General features: G+C 42.6%; 2 protein-coding genes across 2 annotated transcripts in view; both read right to left on the bottom strand.

Annotated features, from left to right (window-relative positions):
* The window catches only part of LOC129766023 (uncharacterized), a 54481-nt gene extending 47446 nt beyond the window's left edge, over positions 1 to 7035 (bottom strand). Inside the window, exon 1 of the mRNA XM_055766483.1 lies at positions 4588 to 7035. Within this exon, the coding sequence (XP_055622458.1) occupies positions 4588 to 6813 (2226 nt within the window). The 5' untranslated portion in view covers positions 6814 to 7035. The remainder of the gene's footprint in view (positions 1 to 4587) is intronic.
* Positions 7036 to 14022: 6987 nt separating this feature from the next.
* LOC129766024 (uncharacterized) lies at positions 14023 to 14655 on the bottom strand. Its single transcript, XM_055766484.1, has one exon. The coding sequence runs from the start codon at positions 14653 to 14655 to the stop codon at positions 14023 to 14025; it is 633 nt and encodes a 210-aa protein (XP_055622459.1).
* Between the last annotated feature and the right edge of the window lie 5000 nt (positions 14656 to 19655).

Raw genomic sequence — 19655 nt, forward strand, 5'->3', positions numbered from 1 at the left:
CAGAAGCGCTTACTACCACTATTGAAGCAGCACGAGGGCCCGACCATCTTCTGGCCGGATCTCGCTTCGTGCCACTATTCAAAGGACGTGTTGGAGTGGTACGAAGCCAACGGGGTCACCTTCGTGCCAAAGGAAATGAACCCGCCCAACGCGCCGGAGCTTCGCCCAATAGAGAAATATCTCTCTCTCTCTTCTCTCTCTCTCCTCTCTCTCTCTCTCTCTCCTCGCTCTCTCCTCTCTCTCTCCTCGCTCTCTCCTCGCTCTCTCCTCTCTCTCTCCTCGCTCTCTCCTCTCTCTCTCCTCGCTCCCTCCTCTCTCTCTCCTCTCTCTCTCTCTCTCTCTCTCTCCTCTCTCTCTCCTCTCTCTCTCCTCGCTCTCTCCTCGCTCTCTCCTCTCTCTCTCCTCGCTCTCTCCTCTCTCTCTCCTCTCTCTCTCCTCGCTCTCTCCTCTCTCTCTCCTCTCTCTCTCCTCTCTCTCTCCTCTCTCTCTCTCTCTCGCTCTTTCTTCTTCTCTGCGGACCACCTTCCGTCGCGAAAAGCGAAAAGAGTTGATGGTCCGCGTCTTCGTGACGTCAATCGAAGACGACCAGCTGTGATTTGGAAGATGGAATTGTGGTTGCCCTTGAAAAAAAGTTAACGATAATAACTGTTTTGGCGATTTGCATACCATTTGCAGATTTGCTATCAATCATAATCGGGCTGAAAATGGTTTACATAGATGACAATTGGAAGTATTCCTGTGCAGTGGCGTAGTGTGCGGGCGGCAAACCCGGCATTTGCCGGGGGCGCTGGCCCTTTGGGGCGCCAAAATACAGCATTTTTTCCTACAATTTTATTTCCCAATTATTATATTTCATCTTTCAGTTGAGGAAAACACTTCCATCATTAGTAGTTACTTCTGTCCGTACATTAATAAAAGCAATAACCTCTCTCTGATTTTCGCAAAATTGAAACACCCAACACCACATTACATCAATACCCTTTTGATTATTCGCTACGTATACCTGGGCGCCTCTCCATGCGATGCAAACAGATGCATGGAACCAATACAGAGGGGCGGAGGGGCGCCGAAATAGCCCGTGAATGGCCGTACGATGTTTTACATTAAAGCCTGTTTCAGTTAGAATTTTATCGCATAAAGTAAGACATTTCTCAGCATAGAAATAATGTACAGAAAAGGGAAGGATGTTATTTTGTAGGTTTATCAACTTTAAGGTGTGGAGACGATCTGGCGTAGAGGTAACATCCATACCTCTCACGCACAGATCACGAGTTCAATTCTCACTCCCGACATCCTTCCAAAAATGGAAGTAAAAGTGACGAACCAGCCGAAATGTGTTGAAAGTCACTATAATATAGAGAAAAAAAAAAACTTTAAGGTTAAAACACATGAAAACTATTCGTCATCTGTTCGGATGAATTTTCGAACTTTTCGTGTACTGCTGGTAACTGTTTTTGCTATCTTCTTGGAAAAGTGGTGCATTTGAATTGTATTTTTGATGGGTCTGCACAATTCTTCAATTTGCCTTTGATATTAATCCGAACAATTTGGTGAATTGATTGTTTTTTCAATGAAGTTGATTTTGTTCTCCTTACACCACTTGATGCCATCCCGGCTGTAATGGCAGCTTGTCAAGTCAGACCAGAACTCCGCTGGACCATTGTGTGATAGAATGAATGGCAAAATCCTGTTCTGAAGACACACCTCCTTGTAATTGTTGCCCCAGCGATGACAACCATTGTAGCCGTTCCACAACTACAGATCCCTTGCCAAATCATCAACTTACGGGCAAATTTATCTGCGTAAACAAATTTTAACCTACCCTACGCTTGACAAGGTAAAATTTGTTACCGACTATTTGTCTAAAAATCCATTTTTACGTACCCTATGATCAGAAAGTACCGGGATTTTTTAAATAAAACAAAATAGAGTCAAATTTCAGGCAAATTTATTTTATCTCTTTCAAAATACGATCTCATCGATCGACTGAAAACTTTTTCCACGAAGTGGCAACTTCAACTAGGGAAACAAAAAAAAGTCGCACGGAGCCATCAGGTGAATACGGTGCTTACTCGGTGGTTTTTGATTGATGTTTGGTCAAATAATTCAGTACAATTCTGGCTCAGTGCGATGGCGCCAAGAATTGTCGGCCCACATTTCAGGTCGTTGACGACGTGCAGCATCTCTCAAACGCTTCAAGACGGATAACTAATATTCTTTGTGACTTCTAGCCCGGTGGAAGGTATTCATAGTGCACTACGTGTTAACAATCGAAGAAAACAGTCAGCACGGGACGAGCCTGGCTACCACGCGTCTCATACCCAAAACAATATGCTTTGCCATTCCATATGCAATGCCAAATTCACTAGACATCTCTCTTAAGCTGGTATGACGATTTCCAAGCACCATTTCTTTCACTTTCTTTAAGTTTTCATCGGTGTTCGACGTCTCCCGGTAACGTTTGAGTACGGTGTTTACGGTCGATTTTGGAAATTTGAGGAATTTTGCAATCTTTCCTCCCGACCACGTCGGGTTCTCAATGTGATTGTGCGATTTTTTTCGCTTTTCGTCTTCCATCGTCGATAACTTTTGGATGTATCCTTCAATCTTGACGAATTCTGTACTACTGAACAAACAAACCACCCGGATCAAAACGTTGTCAATAGTTTCTCGATGTGACAACTAGGGGCGCTGAAGTGAATAAAAATGAGCGACCAAATTCCTACTGAAACACACTTTATTTCTTAAGCTGCATTATAAGAACGCATACTTCTAAATAATGTCTGTGTTATTGAAAAGCAATTTTTGTGCTGGAATGAAAGAGCTTGCTAGTCTGGTTTACACTAAAGTAAAAATGGCACAGACCGCGCATCGTGCGAACACAATTTCAGCAATCGTAAATTGATTGAAAATTATTTGCGTTCTAAAATGAACCAAGACCGACTCAATAAATGACAATGACTCGATCGAAAATTAATCGTTAGCAGATATTGATTTAAATGCAATTAAGGATCATTGTGCTTCAGTTAAAGCACGCAAGGCAAAGGTTTGACTAGAGAATAAGCGAAGCTGGTAATGATTTTTCCTAACCTTCTAAATACGGATAAACTGTTCAAAGCGAACTTTGGTATGAGTAAGTAGCTTTCTCAAAATATCAGAAACTCAAAGTTAGGGAAAAAATCAAATAAAGTGGTATTTTTTTGGGGCGCCATTTTCATAGTTTGCCGTGGGCGCTGTCTGCCCTCACTACGTCGCTGTTCCTGTGGACGCGAGCGAATATTGTACTCGCTGTTCACCTTACATTGCAATCAACACATCGAGATGACATCAGGCCTGAACTACGTTTTACGATTTAGTGAAGTGTCGAAGATAATAATGAGTTTTCAGACAGAAAGAGCACGTTTCAAATAAAAATCTTTAATAAAAATTAACTTTTTCGTATCAAACTGGTGTTCAATGTGAATGGAAAACTTTGTTTTGTTCATGTGGTATAATAATCTCATGCAAAAATTTTATATGAAGATAATTTAATATTATAATGATAAGTTTTAGTGGGAAACTAATTTCGTATCCGTACCGTTGTCATCGCGGATACATTTCATTTCGTTTCCACCGTGAAGTGTATTCGAGAATCAGGCCCATCTTCACAATACAACTACACCCAGTTTTTTTACGCGGGGGATACGTACCTCGTAAAACAAATCCGCGTAAAAAAACGCGTTATTTGGAAATTCCGTGTAGAAAAAACCTCGTTTAAAAACCGCGTAAAAAACCTATTGATATTAGATATTGAAATTCATTTAGCAGCAAGATTCCGTCGGGAATGTATGAATTGGCTAAATTGAGGGAATAATTTACATGTATTGTGTAGTTTTTCTTTATTATTTTTAATGTATTTAAATTCAGTTTTGATTGAGTTTGTAACGGTTATAAGTATGTGGTATGAACAACGTTGAATCCGATTGTAGAATTTTTATAAGGGTGGACCCTTCCTCTACAAGTATTAATAAACAAAACAATCAAACAATCCGTATATTACCAGAAAGTAGGGAAAAAAGTAGTTGCTATTGATGGCCAATACTTTGAATAGTGTACTAATTTATTTTATTATTCAAATAAATGTGTTTTTCATGCAAAAAAAAACCAACGGATTAAGTTGCACATCCAATAAATCTATACGAGGTGTTATTCACATTAGCAAGAGTTTATGGTTATCCACAAATGGGAACTGTCATTTTTGTAGTCTGTTTTGACTATTTTTTAACAACTCCTTTCGGACTATCAAAGGTAATCAATTTATTTGGAATGTAGTAATCTTGAAAAATGTATTGTTTGTACGAGAAAAAACATTCTCTAGGCTAGGAAATAAATTTTTGATTTTCGGATATAAACGTCATGCGTTTATATAGTACCGAGTGTTCATGTGAACCTCCACGGAACTATTTATCTTTAAGCTTAGAGTAATAGCGTCGAAAATCAATGAAAGGATCAATCGACGTTTGAATGAATTGCAAAATAATCGGAATAGTTGCAAATGGATATCATACACGGGCTTCCAGTACACTCAACATCAAACCGATCACTCACCTGGGGACAGTACCCACATTTGTACACATTCGTCGAATTGGCGGAGGCCTTGTTTCCTTCCACTTTGGGCTGTAGAAGAGGAGATTTTTGCGATGCAGATGCCGGCGGAGGAGTTGGCGTTGGGGCAGGCGATGGTTGTCGTAGAAGCGCTTTGGGGGGTAATGTTGACGACGCCGGAATGTTCAGGCTTTGTTCCAGCTCCTGTACACTGCTGCCCTCGCTGGCCACAATCGACCGATGTGTTTTCAAATGCCAAGTCATCGATTTTTGCTTTTGGAAACGAGCGGAGCATAGTTTACATTTATAGATAATGCTTGCTCCCCGCGGAGCGGAGATTGCCTCATCGGTGACAGTCGGTGCGGCTATAACATTTGTTTCCGGTTTGGAATGATGCTTCTGTATATGCCGCAGAAGTGTACCTTCGTATTCGAATCTATAATGACAGACATTGCATTCGTGGGGCTTCATTTCCGAGTGATGAATTATCTTGTGCTGTTTTAGGTTGCACGCATAGGGGAATGTCTTAAAGCACAGTTCACACTTGAGTCCACTTTTCGGTTCCACCTTTACGATGCTCAGCGGATCTTCGCCATTCTGTGCATGCTCATCATCACTTACTTCCGTATCTACGGCTGGATCGTTTTCGGTAGGGAACTGCACATCACCATGGGTTTTAATGTGATTCGTAAATGTTTCGCGAGTGTCACACTCCAACCCACAGAGCGTGCAAACATAACAAATCTCAGAATGCTTCAGTTGAGCAGCTTCGAGTTCATGCTGCTTCATATGGTTGTTGAGAACCGATTCACGATTGAATGTTTCGGAACAGATAGGACAAACGTGGCCGTGACGTCCCGAAGAAATACTGCTCGCTAGGATAGCTGCAGGAGCTGTTTTGTTCAGTGAAACATGAGGTTTTTCTGGATGAGAAGACATGTGTAAATTGAGAAGTTTCCGCCGGGGAAATGTTTCGCTGCATTCGGTACATTTATAAATAAGCGGTTGCGCTGGATCCTTGCCTTCCTCGTGAAGTTGCATGTGGGCATTGTAGCTGAATTTCATGGCAAACCGATAATGACAAATATTACATTCATACGGACGCCCGTGAACGGTGTGAACGGTTCGGTGGCGTCTGTAGAGCGGCAATGTGGACAGTTGTTTCTGGCAGACGAGACATTTGTATACTTTTTCACCGGTGTCTGGGCTGATTGATATATTTACCTCATTTAAGTCTTCCTCGCTAAGTGGATCTTCGGATTGATCAAGATCGGGTTCCTGTTTAGGCTTTGCGTCTGTAAGTTCTACAGCCAGTGGAAGATCCTCCACGTCAATGTGAGTTTTCATGTGCAGTAATAGACGTTGTTCAGTTTTAAAAGTATACTTGCACTGATCGCACTTATACGGTTTCGTAGGATCGTGTTGGGCAAGAGCATGCTGTTTGAAGTAGCTGAAGTACTTGAAGTCCCTTTCACAAAGTGTACATTGGTGTCCTTTGGAAGTAACCTTCACAAACTTTTCAAACTCAAGAACAGGTTTTGGAGCAGCATCAACCAGAGTTTTTTGATTTTGGAACTGCACCAGTACTTCCGGCCCATTGCGTACTGATTGGATTCTCAAGTTAGGTGTGCTGTAAGCCACTGAAGCCAAAGATGGCCCATAAAAGTGTCCTTCGAAAGGGTACTCATAGTCGTATGCGTCTTCCTTCTTGACTTGGGGATCGTAATAGAGATCAGCGTTTGCTACGTCATTTTCATCATCAATAATCTCCTGCTTTATTAATACACCTCCTGTTGTCTGTTGTGTTTGCATAAGTTTCCTTATTCTTTCATCACTTTTAATACACATTTCGTACAACTTATACGCCTGAACGACCTTTGCCTTACACAGTGTACATATTTTATCCGGCATTCCTTCATTACTTCCCTGAGCCAGCGGACTGCAAACAGTGACCAGCATCGAATGCAATGTTTTTGATTCGACTGTTGTGCGGTACAATGATTCCAGATATTTTCCGTCCTCCCCCTGTTGAGGATTACACATGCAAACCCGGCATAACGCGCTTAAGGTTTGTAGAGCAGTGATGCCTCCAGAATCTCCTACTCTACCATTACAGCCACCTTCACCGCCTCCAATCTCCCCCTGTCTATCATTTGTTGTGTTAATGTTGCTACTTTTACTACTGGCGGTGGTAGTGGCGGATGTTGTTGGTTTTTGATTTTGCATCATTTTGAACGACAACGAATCGTTTTCACATCTGGAAGTCACATTCAGCACCGAGTAAATACTCTCGCGTAACCGGGCATCAGAACAGAAACAGAACAAACGCGAATAAGAGGTCGAATTTTACTATTTTGGACTGGGCGATGACAACTAAACTTGCGGTGGCACTTTGTGCGGAGGCCTCTTTTCAAGAAGTCGAACATTAGCGCTGTGGAAAGAAGAAGAAAATAGTCCGTCTGTCAAGCCGAGTGAAGAACTTTGAAGCGGCGCTTTTGTTTGTCTGAAGGCCCATTTATACGTTGCTAGTAGCTGACTTGACAATGAGCAGCTACTGACCCGGTGGACTCGCTTGACAATTGGTTGACTCGCCTTGTCCGTTCACACAGTGTGAGCTGCTGGCGAGAAACTAGATACTACAGGCCCATTTATACGTTGCTAGTAGCTGACTTGACAATGAGCAGCTACTGACCCGGTGGACTCGCTTGACAATTGGTTGACTCGCCTTGTCCGTTCACACAGTGTGAGCTGCTGGCGAGAAACTAGATACTACGGCACGGGTTTACCAGGGATGCCAGGCGACTTTTCAAATGTCCATCAAATAGTCAGAAACAGCAATCAGGTCCGAATTTGTCAAATGATTGGTCCAAAATCGACTTCTTTATTGGCAGTTTTCATCTTAGGTTTTCAGTTGAATGTATCATCACACAATTTTATAGCAAAACAAACGCTGATCGTGTTTAAAAATACATACTTTGTGCTGAATTTCTTTGAACTGAAGGTACTATCCGAAAAAGCAGAAAGAGAAAAGGATTCGGGCCAGGAATTAGATGCAAAGAAAAGGAGCAACAAATACAATATTGAAGGAACTCTACGATGAGGATCCCCGAGATTACAGAGCAGTGTTGATAATAACACCTGAACAAGTGAAAAAACTGTTGGATTTAATTGCTCCACGAATACAACGCCAAGATACAGTCATGAGGGATGCTGTACCTGCAAGAGTTAAATTAGAAATGACATTGATGTGCCTTTGTTTTGGAATATCGTTGGGATTGTTGTCGATATTTTTTAGAATCTCGAAAACATCCATAGCTCAGATAATTCCGAAAGGATGTGATGTTATAAATGGTAGTCTAAAAGATTTTTTTTTTTAATTTTATTTATTTTGTGAAATGAAAATGATAGTCGATTTGCAGGTGCAATAAATACGCTTCAAAAATTTTAATAATGAATGAAAATGTACTTTTTTAAATCGAATATGTATTCTGTTTCTTAGAACAATACTTTTTTTTGTAAGTTGTGATCTGATAATGATTCTATATTAGAGATTCTCAAGAAAACTATCTCAAAAAGAAAGCGTGCCCCGCCAGCGTGCAAAACGAAATAACAATTATTTCGTTTAGAAACTATGAGGGTTTTATTTGTTTTTCCAATAATTTTCAAGTCTATAAATATCTTCACATATTTTCAAATATCTTAAAAATAGAGACATTTCATTACATTTGGCATCACTGATTCGAACGCTAAATTCTGTTTTTGACGTTGTGAAGCATGCAAGTGCGAGTAAATTCAAAAAACTTTGAAGTAGCTCGCACGCCGGATCACACATGACAATAACTGGCATGATGTGTTCACACGGTGTGAGTAGCTGCACTGCAGTAACTGACTAGACCGACTCGTATGCTTACTCGCACCGTCTGAACCCGGCTTACGGCACGGGTTTACCAGGGATGCCAGGCGACTTTTCAAATGTCCATCAAATAGTCAGAAACAGCAATCAGGTCCGAATTTGTCAAATGATTGGTCCAAAATCGACTTCTTTATTGGCAGTTTTCATCTTAGGTTTTCAGTTGAATGTATCATCACACAATTTTATAGCAAAACAAACGCTGATCGTGTTTAAAAATACATACTTTGTGCTGAATTTCTTTGAACTGAAGGTACTATCCGAAAAAGCAGAAAGAGAAAAGGATTCGGGCCAGGAATTAGATGCAAAGAAAAGGAGCAACAAATACAATATTGAAGGAACTCTACGATGAGGATCCCCGAGATTACAGAGCAGTGTTGATAATAACACCTGAACAAGTGAAAAAACTGTTGGATTTAATTGCTCCACGAATACAACGCCAAGATACAGTCATGAGGGATGCTGTACCTGCAAGAGTTAAATTAGAAATGACATTGATGTGCCTTTGTTTTGGAATATCGTTGGGATTGTTGTCGATATTTTTTAGAATCTCGAAAACATCCATAGCTCAGATAATTCCGAAAGGATGTGATGTTATAAATGGTAGTCTAAAAGATTTTTTTTTTTAATTTTATTTATTTTGTGAAATGAAAATGATAGTCGATTTGCAGGTGCAATAAATACGCTTCAAAAATTTTAATAATGAATGAAAATGTACTTTTTTAAATCGAATATGTATTCTGTTTCTTAGAACAATACTTTTTTTTGTAAGTTGTGATCTGATAATGATTCTATATTAGAGATTCTCAAGAAAACTATCTCAAAAAGAAAGCGTGCCCCGCCAGCGTGCAAAACGAAATAACAATTATTTCGTTTAGAAACTATGAGGGTTTTATTTGTTTTTCCAATAATTTTCAAGTCTATAAATATCTTCACATATTTTCAAATATCTTAAAAATAGAGACATTTCATTACATTTGGCATCACTGATTCGAACGCTAAATTCTGTTTTTGACGTTGTGAAGCATGCAAGTGCGAGTAAATTCAAAAAACTTTGAAGTAGCTCGCACGCCGGATCACACATGACAATAACTGGCATGATGTGTTCACACGGTGTGAGTAGCTGCACTGCAGTAACTGACTAGACCGACTCGTATGCTTACTCGCACCGTCTGAACCCGGCTTGATGCTAGAATCAGGGATGCCAGATGACTTTTTTTTAAATATCTTCACATGGTACGAAAAAATGTCTTCAAATGTCTTCACAATCATATCAAAGAAAACTAAAATTCATAACTAAGTTTAGAACAGAGTTTTACAGCTTATTCAATGTTTATTCTAATTTGTGTTGTTATATAGCGCATTACATTAAACATACCTTGAGGTTTTGAAGTTTATTTCAATTAAAGTGAACAAAGTTTATTTCAAATACAAAGAACTAAAGTATACAAGTGACACGGATCAAAAAGCGAGCGAATGACACTGATACTAAAGCTCTACTTCTTTCAACGATATTTTCTGACAATAGCCAGAATTTCATGGAAATAGTATCTCAAAAATCCACGTAAGCTATCATACTGAAATGTCTTCACATATTTCATAATGTCTTCAATATGTCTTCACAAAATCAAATGTCTTTACAGTAAGTCAAATGTCTTCAAAATGAAGACATGTCTTCAAACCTGGCATTCCTGGCTAGAATCGGCCGCAGTGTTCCCAGAGTTGTGTTTTCAGGAGAATGTTTTTTTTTACTTTTTGAATTAATTGTTCATAATATCTTTAGTGCGATTCACATACGACATCCACGTCACGTTCACGTTCCGTCCCGTTACGTTGCATCAATTATTCTTCCGAGCAGTTCTTATGCAAACATTCACATAACTTCGACTTGCCGTTGCTGGTGTATGTAAATGCTTCAATAGGAATTGCATGGAAGAATAATTGACGCAACGTGACGTGACGTGAACGTGTCGTGGATGTCGTATGTGAATCGCACTTTTAACAGTCCCTTGAACGATAAATAATAATGACATTACTTTATCAGAATGACAATAACAATGATCGTGTAAGGTTGACAAAATTGATACGACGGGCAATAATTATGCAAATCCTGATTTTCTGAAATAGCGTTTTCATTACTGTGATAGGGCAGGGACACTATCATTCGAGGTGTCTAGGATACTGTGTGACATTTCTTGAATATCGGCGACGACTGCCACCGCAAACTGTCGGAACCGCAACAATACAGTTGGCAATGATGTGAGATGATCCGGGCTTTTGAGAGGGAATGCGTTGAGAGAAATTCCATCCACCATCCATCCATCCATCAGTCGGACCTTTTCAGGTTTCTTTGGATTCACCACCAAACTCTTCATGGTTCGACCGCTTTCAACTCCTCCTCGTTGGCTCGATGCGTGAAACCTTTCTACTGGTACTTTTCAATTTGACGGTGAATTTCCTCTTTTAATAATGGATTCCTCGCCATCCGACGCTCTAGACACTCCAGTCTTCGTAAATCCATTCCGTAGCTGTCCGGAAATTCAACTTCGTCGTACCTCCATAACAATCCTGTTTCATATTGATTGCCAACCAGTGTAGTGGTCTTCTCCAAAATATGCTGAGCTCTCCTGTCATCGGCTAACAGCATTTCATTCTTCGGTCTGGAACCGACGTCTTCGAGAGTGAAATAATCCTTCACCAGTTCGTGCAATGCACAATCCGAGTCACAATCACAAACGTGGAAATTGACGGCATTGGTCAACGAAGTGTCCCCCCGTACACACACCAGCCCAGACGGGTTTTCATGGCTACTGGTTCGTTGGAATCATCTTCTTTCACCTTCAACGGTAGTGTAAACCGTAAGTTGTTGACACCTATCAGCAGCTGAGGTACTACGTTCTCGTATCCGGAAAGTGGGAGGCCACGCAGATGTTTATACCTGTCCACAAACTCATTGATTCGCAACGTCTGACCAGGAAGAGCTAGTTTTTTCACGGTACGCACATTCTTCAGTTGGTAGTGCTTTCCACCGTTAGCGCTGGACACCTCTAACTGCAACTGCTTCGATTCGGCTTCGATGCTGGACACATTCCCTGTCCAGGTTAGACACAATGGTGCCGATATCCCGTCGAAACCGATCTTGTTTGTAAGCTCCTCTTCTACTAGTGTTAGGGACGAGCCGTCGTCCAGGAAAGGTTTTCTCTGTTTTCTTTGGTCCGTAGAGCGTCACTGGAATTATACGAAAAAGCAGCGATTGATCCTGTGCAGCGACCCCATAATAACAGACGGGTTTATTTACCCAAGTTTACGATAGGGCCCGACCGAGGCAAAATAAACACATCATTATCGCATGATCCTTTTTCCGGATCGTGTGAATCATAGGTATAGTTTTATGATAGGGACGGATCGATCCCAAATAAATAAATATTTTATTTGCGGATCGTGTGATTCATAGTTCGTTTTAATTATTCTAAAAGAGTTTTTTGATAGGGACAAAACTAATCGCAAGTTCGTTTTGTTTATTGTAAAGGAAGACGAAATAGATATACCAAACTTGGGTATAGAGAGATAGGCAGACATAGAAGAAAGTACAGGGAGTTCGTTTTTGGCTGTTAGAGGAAGAACATCGTCGCGTTTTTGATCGTCCGAAATTCCTGTGACCTAGACCGCTAGGCAACGTGTGCACCTGCATATGATGTGCATGATTTCCCGCAGTTTCGATATTGTACGCTACCCTCGGAGTTGTTGATCCACTGGACGGTCGATTACTGCGGTTGGAATGCAGTAGTGGGTGGTGGCGGAAAGTGCATCCGTTAATTCCACTCTGGGTTGCATTCCGACAACTCCTTCTGCCGTGCGCATTTAAGCAGCTACAACAAAGTTCATTGTCCTACGCTGTCTTCCACCGATCGTCGACAGAGAGCGCTTTAAAGTTGTCGCAGTCCCGCACCCGAGGGTTTCTAGACGTTCCGCCTTAAGTGCTGGAGTCGATCTCACCTTATCCGACAGCACATTGATCAGGAGTTCCAGACGTCCATAGAAAGCTGAAGAGTGTTGATGACCTGCGGCACTGATTCCGGGAGAAGGAGCCGGCTTCTTACTGCTTCGTACGCTGCACATTTTAGGCATCGTTGTAGTCGGGTTAAATTTTCAGCACTGGAATATTCACACGCGGCGGTTGTATTGACAAACGAACTAATGAATATAGGCCAGTCCGCGGGGTTATCAGCGAAATAGTGAAGGTTGCGGAGCATAATTTGCCGAGCGGCCAACTGCGAGGGGGAGGGACTCTTTATGCCGGAATAGAACGTACATTTGAATGTAAGTCGTTATTATTGGGACCTGTATTGGCTTGAGGAGCAAATTGATCTCCGTTCCTTTAAGAGCCCCCGCACACTACAGACGTTTTTTCAGTCAACAGTTTGATCGGATCGGCCTACTGGTGCAAAAACCGACCCAACTGAATCGGTGTAATGTGCGGACATGCATACCTCTCCGTACTGATTAAGAAGCCGACCGAACTATCGGTCGACAAGTCAGTCTGCAGTCTGCAAGGGCTCTAATAGAGATGGGCAAACCGTTCAAGAACGGTACGAAAGAACAAAAAAAGAGTAAACGAACGGTCTTTCTTTTTTAAAGAACGGTATCTCCCCTCACGAACTGATTCCGGAAGAACTTTTTGCGAGTGAACTGTTTGAGAACGAACTGATTGAGAGTGAACTTGAACGAACTGATTCAGAACTAAGTGGTGCGGACTCAATTCACTTCATTTTCAAGCAAATTCATACATTTTTTCAAGCGTTTTCTTGCAATAAAAACTCAGACCACCAGAGATGCCAGATTTACAAATATGTTTGTAAATTTACAGACATATCTGTAAAATACTTTTTATTTTCGTTGCACACTTTGTGGATATACAATGTTTCATAGGTTTTTGAAAAATGAGAGGCTCTATTCATCACATCGAAGATATTTGATTCACCGTCTTGAGCGGTAACGATTTGGAAGATTTCAGGAAGCTTGAAATAAAGACGACTAGTCTTGAGGAGTGAAACTAGTGAAGTGAACATTTAAACAAAATAACAAACTAGGTTGCTAGGGGTCTAAGGTTGGTAGTCGGTACAAACAAACATAGGGTTGCTTAAGGTGGCCGTACACTGTTTGCCCGGAGGTCAAATATTTGTTATTTTTTGACAGATAAGGTTTGATTTGATATTTGTACAAACACTATTTTGTTTGCCACTCTTCAATTTTCAACAGTAGTAAACAATATCAAACACAGAACATGGAAAAAATCTACTGAAATATTCAAGGTAACCTAACCATGTACCGACAGGTTCGAAGAACAGACTGAAAAAATATTTTAAGCATCCAATAATTGAATATTTGCTTGTCGTGTTTTGTGTAGAATATATTTGATCAGTACACGTTGACCAAATTTTATCTGTCAAAAAGAATCAAATATTTGACTTCGGTCAAACAGTGTATGAGCACCCTTAGACTGGATGACTACACTTCAACACCCCCTCTCAAACAGTTAATCCTAGGTTTGACCGTAGAACCTTGAAACGGGTAGACTCCAACGGCTTGGTAAATATATCCGCTATCTGATCTTCGGTCTTGGTAGGTTCGATTTTTAGGGATCCAGACGCCACGTGATCACGGAGGAAGTGATGCTTGACCTCGATATGCTTGGTGCGCTTCATCTCCAAATTCTTCGCCATGCAGATGCAGCCTCTGTTATCTTCGTAGATGGTAACCGGTGCGCTAGCTTCTTGCAGATCCTCCAGAACTCCGTTCAGCCAAATCGCTTTAGTCGCCGCCAGACTCAGAGCTACATATTCTGCCTCGCTGGATGATGTTGCTACTGTCTGCTGCTTCTTGCTACACCAGGAGACGGGACATCCGAACACCTTGAACAGGTAACCGCTGACAGATTTCCTATCGGTGACATCGGAGGCCCAATCCGCATCCGCGTATCCGACCAATGGTACGCTCGATTCCTCTCGCCGGAATAGTAGCGTCATACCTCTGGTTCCTTCAACGTACCGGACCACGTGCTTCAGTGCTCGCCAGTGTTGAGTCGTAGGGTTTTGCTGGAAACGACCCAGATATCCAACCGGAAAACATACGTCAGGTCGAACACACAGCATGAGATACATCAGGGATCCCAATAGCTCGCGATATGGTTCGTCAGTGCGTTGGCCTGTCGGTTCCAGAGAGAGACCTTTCTCGGAACTCTGACCGGATTGCAGTCATCCATCCCGAAGCGTTTCATCAGCCGATTGATGCCTGCGTTCTGCGACAGCTTCATTACACCAGCCTCATTGTTGTAGTCGATTTTTATGCCTAAGAAATGGGGCAGGTCACCACAATCAGACATCTCGAACAGCTTGGCCAGATCACGCTTCAATTGCGCAATCGTTGATAGATTCCGGCCCACCACCAGAAGGTCATCCACGTATAGAATCACGATCAGCTCATCATTGGGAACCAGCTTCGTGTAGAGGCAATAGTCGTGCTTGTACCGCATGAAGCCCATCTTCAGCAGCTCTTCGTTGAAACGCTCGTTCCAACATCTCGGGGATTGCTTTAGGCCATACAACGACTTGACCAATCGACAAACTTGACCAGGCTTCGCTTGAACTCCATCCGGAACGGCCATGAAGATGGTTTCCTTCAAACTTCCATGCAGGAAAGCAGTCCGTACATCCATTTGATGAAAATGATACTTATGATGAACTCCGACGGCCAGCACAGCTCGGATTGTGGCCAGCCTTGCCACCGGTGCGTAGGTTTCCTCGAAATCTTGTCCCGGCTTTTGGAGATAGCCCTTCGCCACTAAGCGTGCTTTGTAGCGAACGGGCCTACCATTGTCGTCTTCCTTCAGTCTGAAGACCCATTTCAATTTGAGGGGTTTCACATCAGCCGGGCACGTCGTTAACTGCCACACGTTGTTCCTCTTCAGAGAGCCTAGTTCGCTTTTGACCGCACGTAACCAATCCTTGCTGTCATCTCGTCCAGCTATCTCATCATAGCTTTGTGGAGTATCTATGGAAAGTAGACCGCCAGAAGTTGCTCCGTAACCGGTAAAGTAATCAAATAACTTACCAGGGAGCGTGCGCTCCCGTTCGCTGCGCCTCACTTGCGTTTGTCCGTCGGACTCGCAGTGTTCTGGTTGCGAAGGGAGCGCTGGTGGTGTCGGATCGTCAGGCTCGTCTGGTTGAGCTTCGTCGTCGGACTGCGGATCTTCTTCTTCTTGGGAAGCCTTGGTTCTGCCACGTCAGCTTGTACATCTTCAGCTTGTTCTCTTGTTCAAGCGGGAATACGACGACCAGGGGAGCTTGTGATGATTCATCTGGTTCTGCACCATAAGGAAAACGTGTTTCGTCAAACTTGACATCTCGGGCTACGATGATCTTCCGATGCTTTCTGTCCCAGAGCCTGTAGCCATTAGGGGCATACCCCATCATGACTACCTCCACGCTTTTCGGATCGAGCTTCTTCCTTGTCTGGCTTGGAATCCACGCAAATGCCTTGCATTTGAATATGCGAACCTTCTCTACACTTGGCTTCGCACCGAACCACAGTTCAGCTGGCGTCTTTTCACACTGGAGGCTTGCCGTAGGACTTCGGTTCAGCAGGTTCACTCCGGTGTAGGCGGCTTCAGACCACAAATTCTTTGGGACCTGTGAATCGAAGAGCATAGCACGTACCTTCTCGATGAGCGTCCTGTTGAAACGTTCTGCTACACCGTTCTGCTGGGGAGTATAAGCGACCGTTGGCTCCACTTGAATGCCTTTGGATCTGTACCACGCCTTCTGTTCGTTGGAGCACTCCCTTCCTTGATCTACGGTCAGTCTGGAAATCGCCTTGCCTGTCGCCGCTGTAGCCATTGCTTCGAACTCACGGAATTTCTCGAAAACTTGGGACTTCTTCTTCATCAGGTAGATAACCACGAAGTGCGTGTGGTCGTCGATAAAGGAAACAAAATATCGCAACCCGTCCCACGCCGGTGGATCAATAGGACCACAGACGTCCGAGTGGATTCGTTCCAACACCCGAGTTGCTCGCTGTCTAGTTCCGCTAAAAGGTTCGCGGCACTGCTTACCTTGTACACAGGGATCACATAACTCAATGACCTTTGGTTTCACGTTGATGCCATTCACCATGTTGTGCTGCACCAGTTTTGCCATCGCCTTTTCATTGAGATGGCCAAGTCGACGATGCCACAATCCGCTCGCCTCTGCATCGCACATGTTTGCTGCCGGTGGATCCACGTTGATTTCCAGCTCGTACAGACTGCCCTTCAAATGGGCGGTGGCAATCACTTGGTTCTCTTTCCGTAACACTGCTTGACGATCATCAAACAGCACCGAAATTCCAGCAATTGCCAGTCGTTTAACGGACATCAGGTTATCCCGTAGGTCGGGGATATACAGCACCTCGTTGATATTTACCCGAACACCTTTGTTGCTGCAGCCATCGATCACGCCCTTCGTTCTCGCCACGAGTGTTTCGCCGTCCTTGGCAACTTGAATAACGATCGGCTCAGCCAGTCTTGAAGACGACGAAAACACCCTGGCATCATTAATCAAATGGTCGCTTGATCCAGAGTCCAACTTGAAGGTGACCTTTTCGCTCTGCCGCCGGCCAGATTTTTCACGGTTGACCATAAAGCTCACAGAACCGCTTCCTGAAGCTACGTTGGCCTCACCGTTGTTCCTCTGGCGGCAATCTTTCTGCATGTGTCCCTTCCGGCCGCATTTGTGGCACTTGCCTTTGAACGTTTTCGGTTTAACTTTACCTTTTTCGCCGATGAACGCCGTTGACTTCTCCACCACATCATTGTGCCGATCACGCTGCTTCACCTCCTTTGCCAGGAGCCGCTGCTTGACGGTATCGAATTTCAAATCTTCGTCGCCTAGGTTTTCGAGCGCCGTGATTAACGGATCAAAAACTTCCGGAAGAGTCTCAAACAGCGTCACGATCAAATCCGCTTCAGCTAACTCTCCGCCTGCCTGTTTGAGCTGCCGAATCAGGTCTTCGAAAACCACCAGATGACCACGCATGGAAACGCATTCCTTCATCCTCAACCGTCCAATCTGCTTCCGAACCAGGTTCTGCGTCACCAGAGACTTCTTAGCAAAGGAATTTTCGAGAGCTTGCCACATTTTTTCGCAGAAGTTTTATCTCGAACGATTTCCAGGCAGTCATCGCCAAAGAAACCGATCAATAGTGATTTCGCTTTTCTGTCCGTCTCGTCAAATTTCGTTTCACCGCGGCCTCCGCAGTGTCCGCTGGGGGATCATCTGTCAACGTCTTGACCACTCCTTGCGCGTCCAGGAACATCCGTACCCGGAAACTCCACTTGTGAAATCCAGGACCTCCGCTGAACTGGGGTATTCCGTGCACCGAATCCTTGCTTGAAGTACCCATAACCTCTTGAGTGGTAATGATTTGGAAGATTTCAGGAAGCTTGAAATAAAGACGACTAGTCTTGAGGAGTGAAACTAGTGAAGTGAACATTTAAACAAAATAACAAACTAGGTTGCTAGGGGTCTAAGGTTGGTAGTCGGTACAAACAAACATAGGGTTGGTTAGACTGGATGACTACACTTCAACACACCGTATGACATTTTTCCATAGTTTCAATACATAAAAAGCTTTTATATTGAGTTTATATCAATACACATAACATCAGACCTATTTTTTGAGTCATTCATTAACACTTTGTCGTCTTGCGTAGCCACAGTGGTTACGTGCGCAAACTAGCACCTAATCGCCGGTGTCACCACAGTGGTTACGTACGCAAAATAGGTCGCATCGCAGTGATGTCGTGAGCATAGTATCGCTCAGTGGCCGACGACAGTACTCCAGTATCTTTTGCATTCTGTTGGTGTTTTGTTTGGTAACAACAACTATTACACGTCAAGGTTTTTTATGATTTCATAAGTACTTTTGCCCTGACATCATTTCAGACGAAAGAGACGATACGATTCTTCACGATGAATGAAAAATTGCAGTCATTTGCTACTACATACTATACATTTACTATACAACACTTTGAAATTTCGTGACAGTGAGAGAACAGAGTCGAGAACCTATAAGAACTATCGAAAAGATTGGTAAAACTTAACAGATTGTAATTTCTCGATAATTTCAAAAACGGCCTGCGACAAACCAAGTAAACCGAATCAGCGCTGCCGGCGCCAAGCGAATCATTTTTAGCAAACGTGCGGACGGCAACATGTGCGTCGCTAATTTCCTTAAAAATGACTCTTCTAGAGGGGTCTCTTTTGAGTAAACGACAATGAGTTGATTCTCAAATAGTGATCCGCGATAATCGTTCGATTAATCGATTAATCGAATACTTCCTACAGAAATCGATTATTAATCGAACGAATACTGCACAACCAATAATCAAAGCGAACAAATAATTTACATCGATTAATCGATTCAAACCCAGAGCAAAAAAACCGTACAGCCGCTGCAGTTTTATCCTGAAAATCAATAATTATCTTTGACGCTCTCCTAAACTCCTAAAAGAGGTTCAATGCCGTCGATGCGAGATGAGCTTCGTTTACGAGTTTAGGGGAGCGTAAAAGATAATAATTGATTTTCAGGCGTAATGAACACTTTTTTGATTCCAGATGGCTTTCTAACAAATGAGAAATATTAGTCTAACTACCCACATTCCGTTTTGCCTGCCAAGATCGGGTCGATGAAATGTCAACAATCGACCTCAAATGCTGCCACCCACAATCCAATCGACGAAAAAAACATCGACCTAACAACGACCGTAACGCTGTTACCTATTCACGATGACGACGATGAGGTATCGACATCTGGATACGACATTAGTTTGTATGAGGCAAACTATTCTCTATCATATTAGTCAGCCCGAATCAGTTTATATTTGCTAAAATGTGCATGAAATTTTTTTCTTGGCATAATTTTTTCTACTTAAAGTACGTTATCATGACCCTAATTTGAATTATTTTCTATAGACGTTCAGATATTCTCAAAAAAACTTGTCATTATAATATAAAATTATCTCAAAACATATTTTTTATGACGTTTTTTACCACTTGCAGGCAATGGTGATTTTCACTTACATAGAGTACTAATTTGATTAAGTAAAAATCATGTTCATTCATAA

This window comes from Toxorhynchites rutilus, chromosome 2 (assembly GCF_029784135.1).
Source record: "Toxorhynchites rutilus septentrionalis strain SRP chromosome 2, ASM2978413v1, whole genome shotgun sequence".
NCBI classification, from domain to species: domain Eukaryota; kingdom Metazoa; phylum Arthropoda; class Insecta; order Diptera; family Culicidae; genus Toxorhynchites; species Toxorhynchites rutilus.

What these genes read in the sequence shown, in the direction of transcription:
- LOC129766024 (XM_055766484.1), bottom strand. Translation starts at nt 14,655, where the DNA reads ATGTATCTCATGCTGTGTGTTCGACCTGACGTATGTTTTCCGGTTGGA.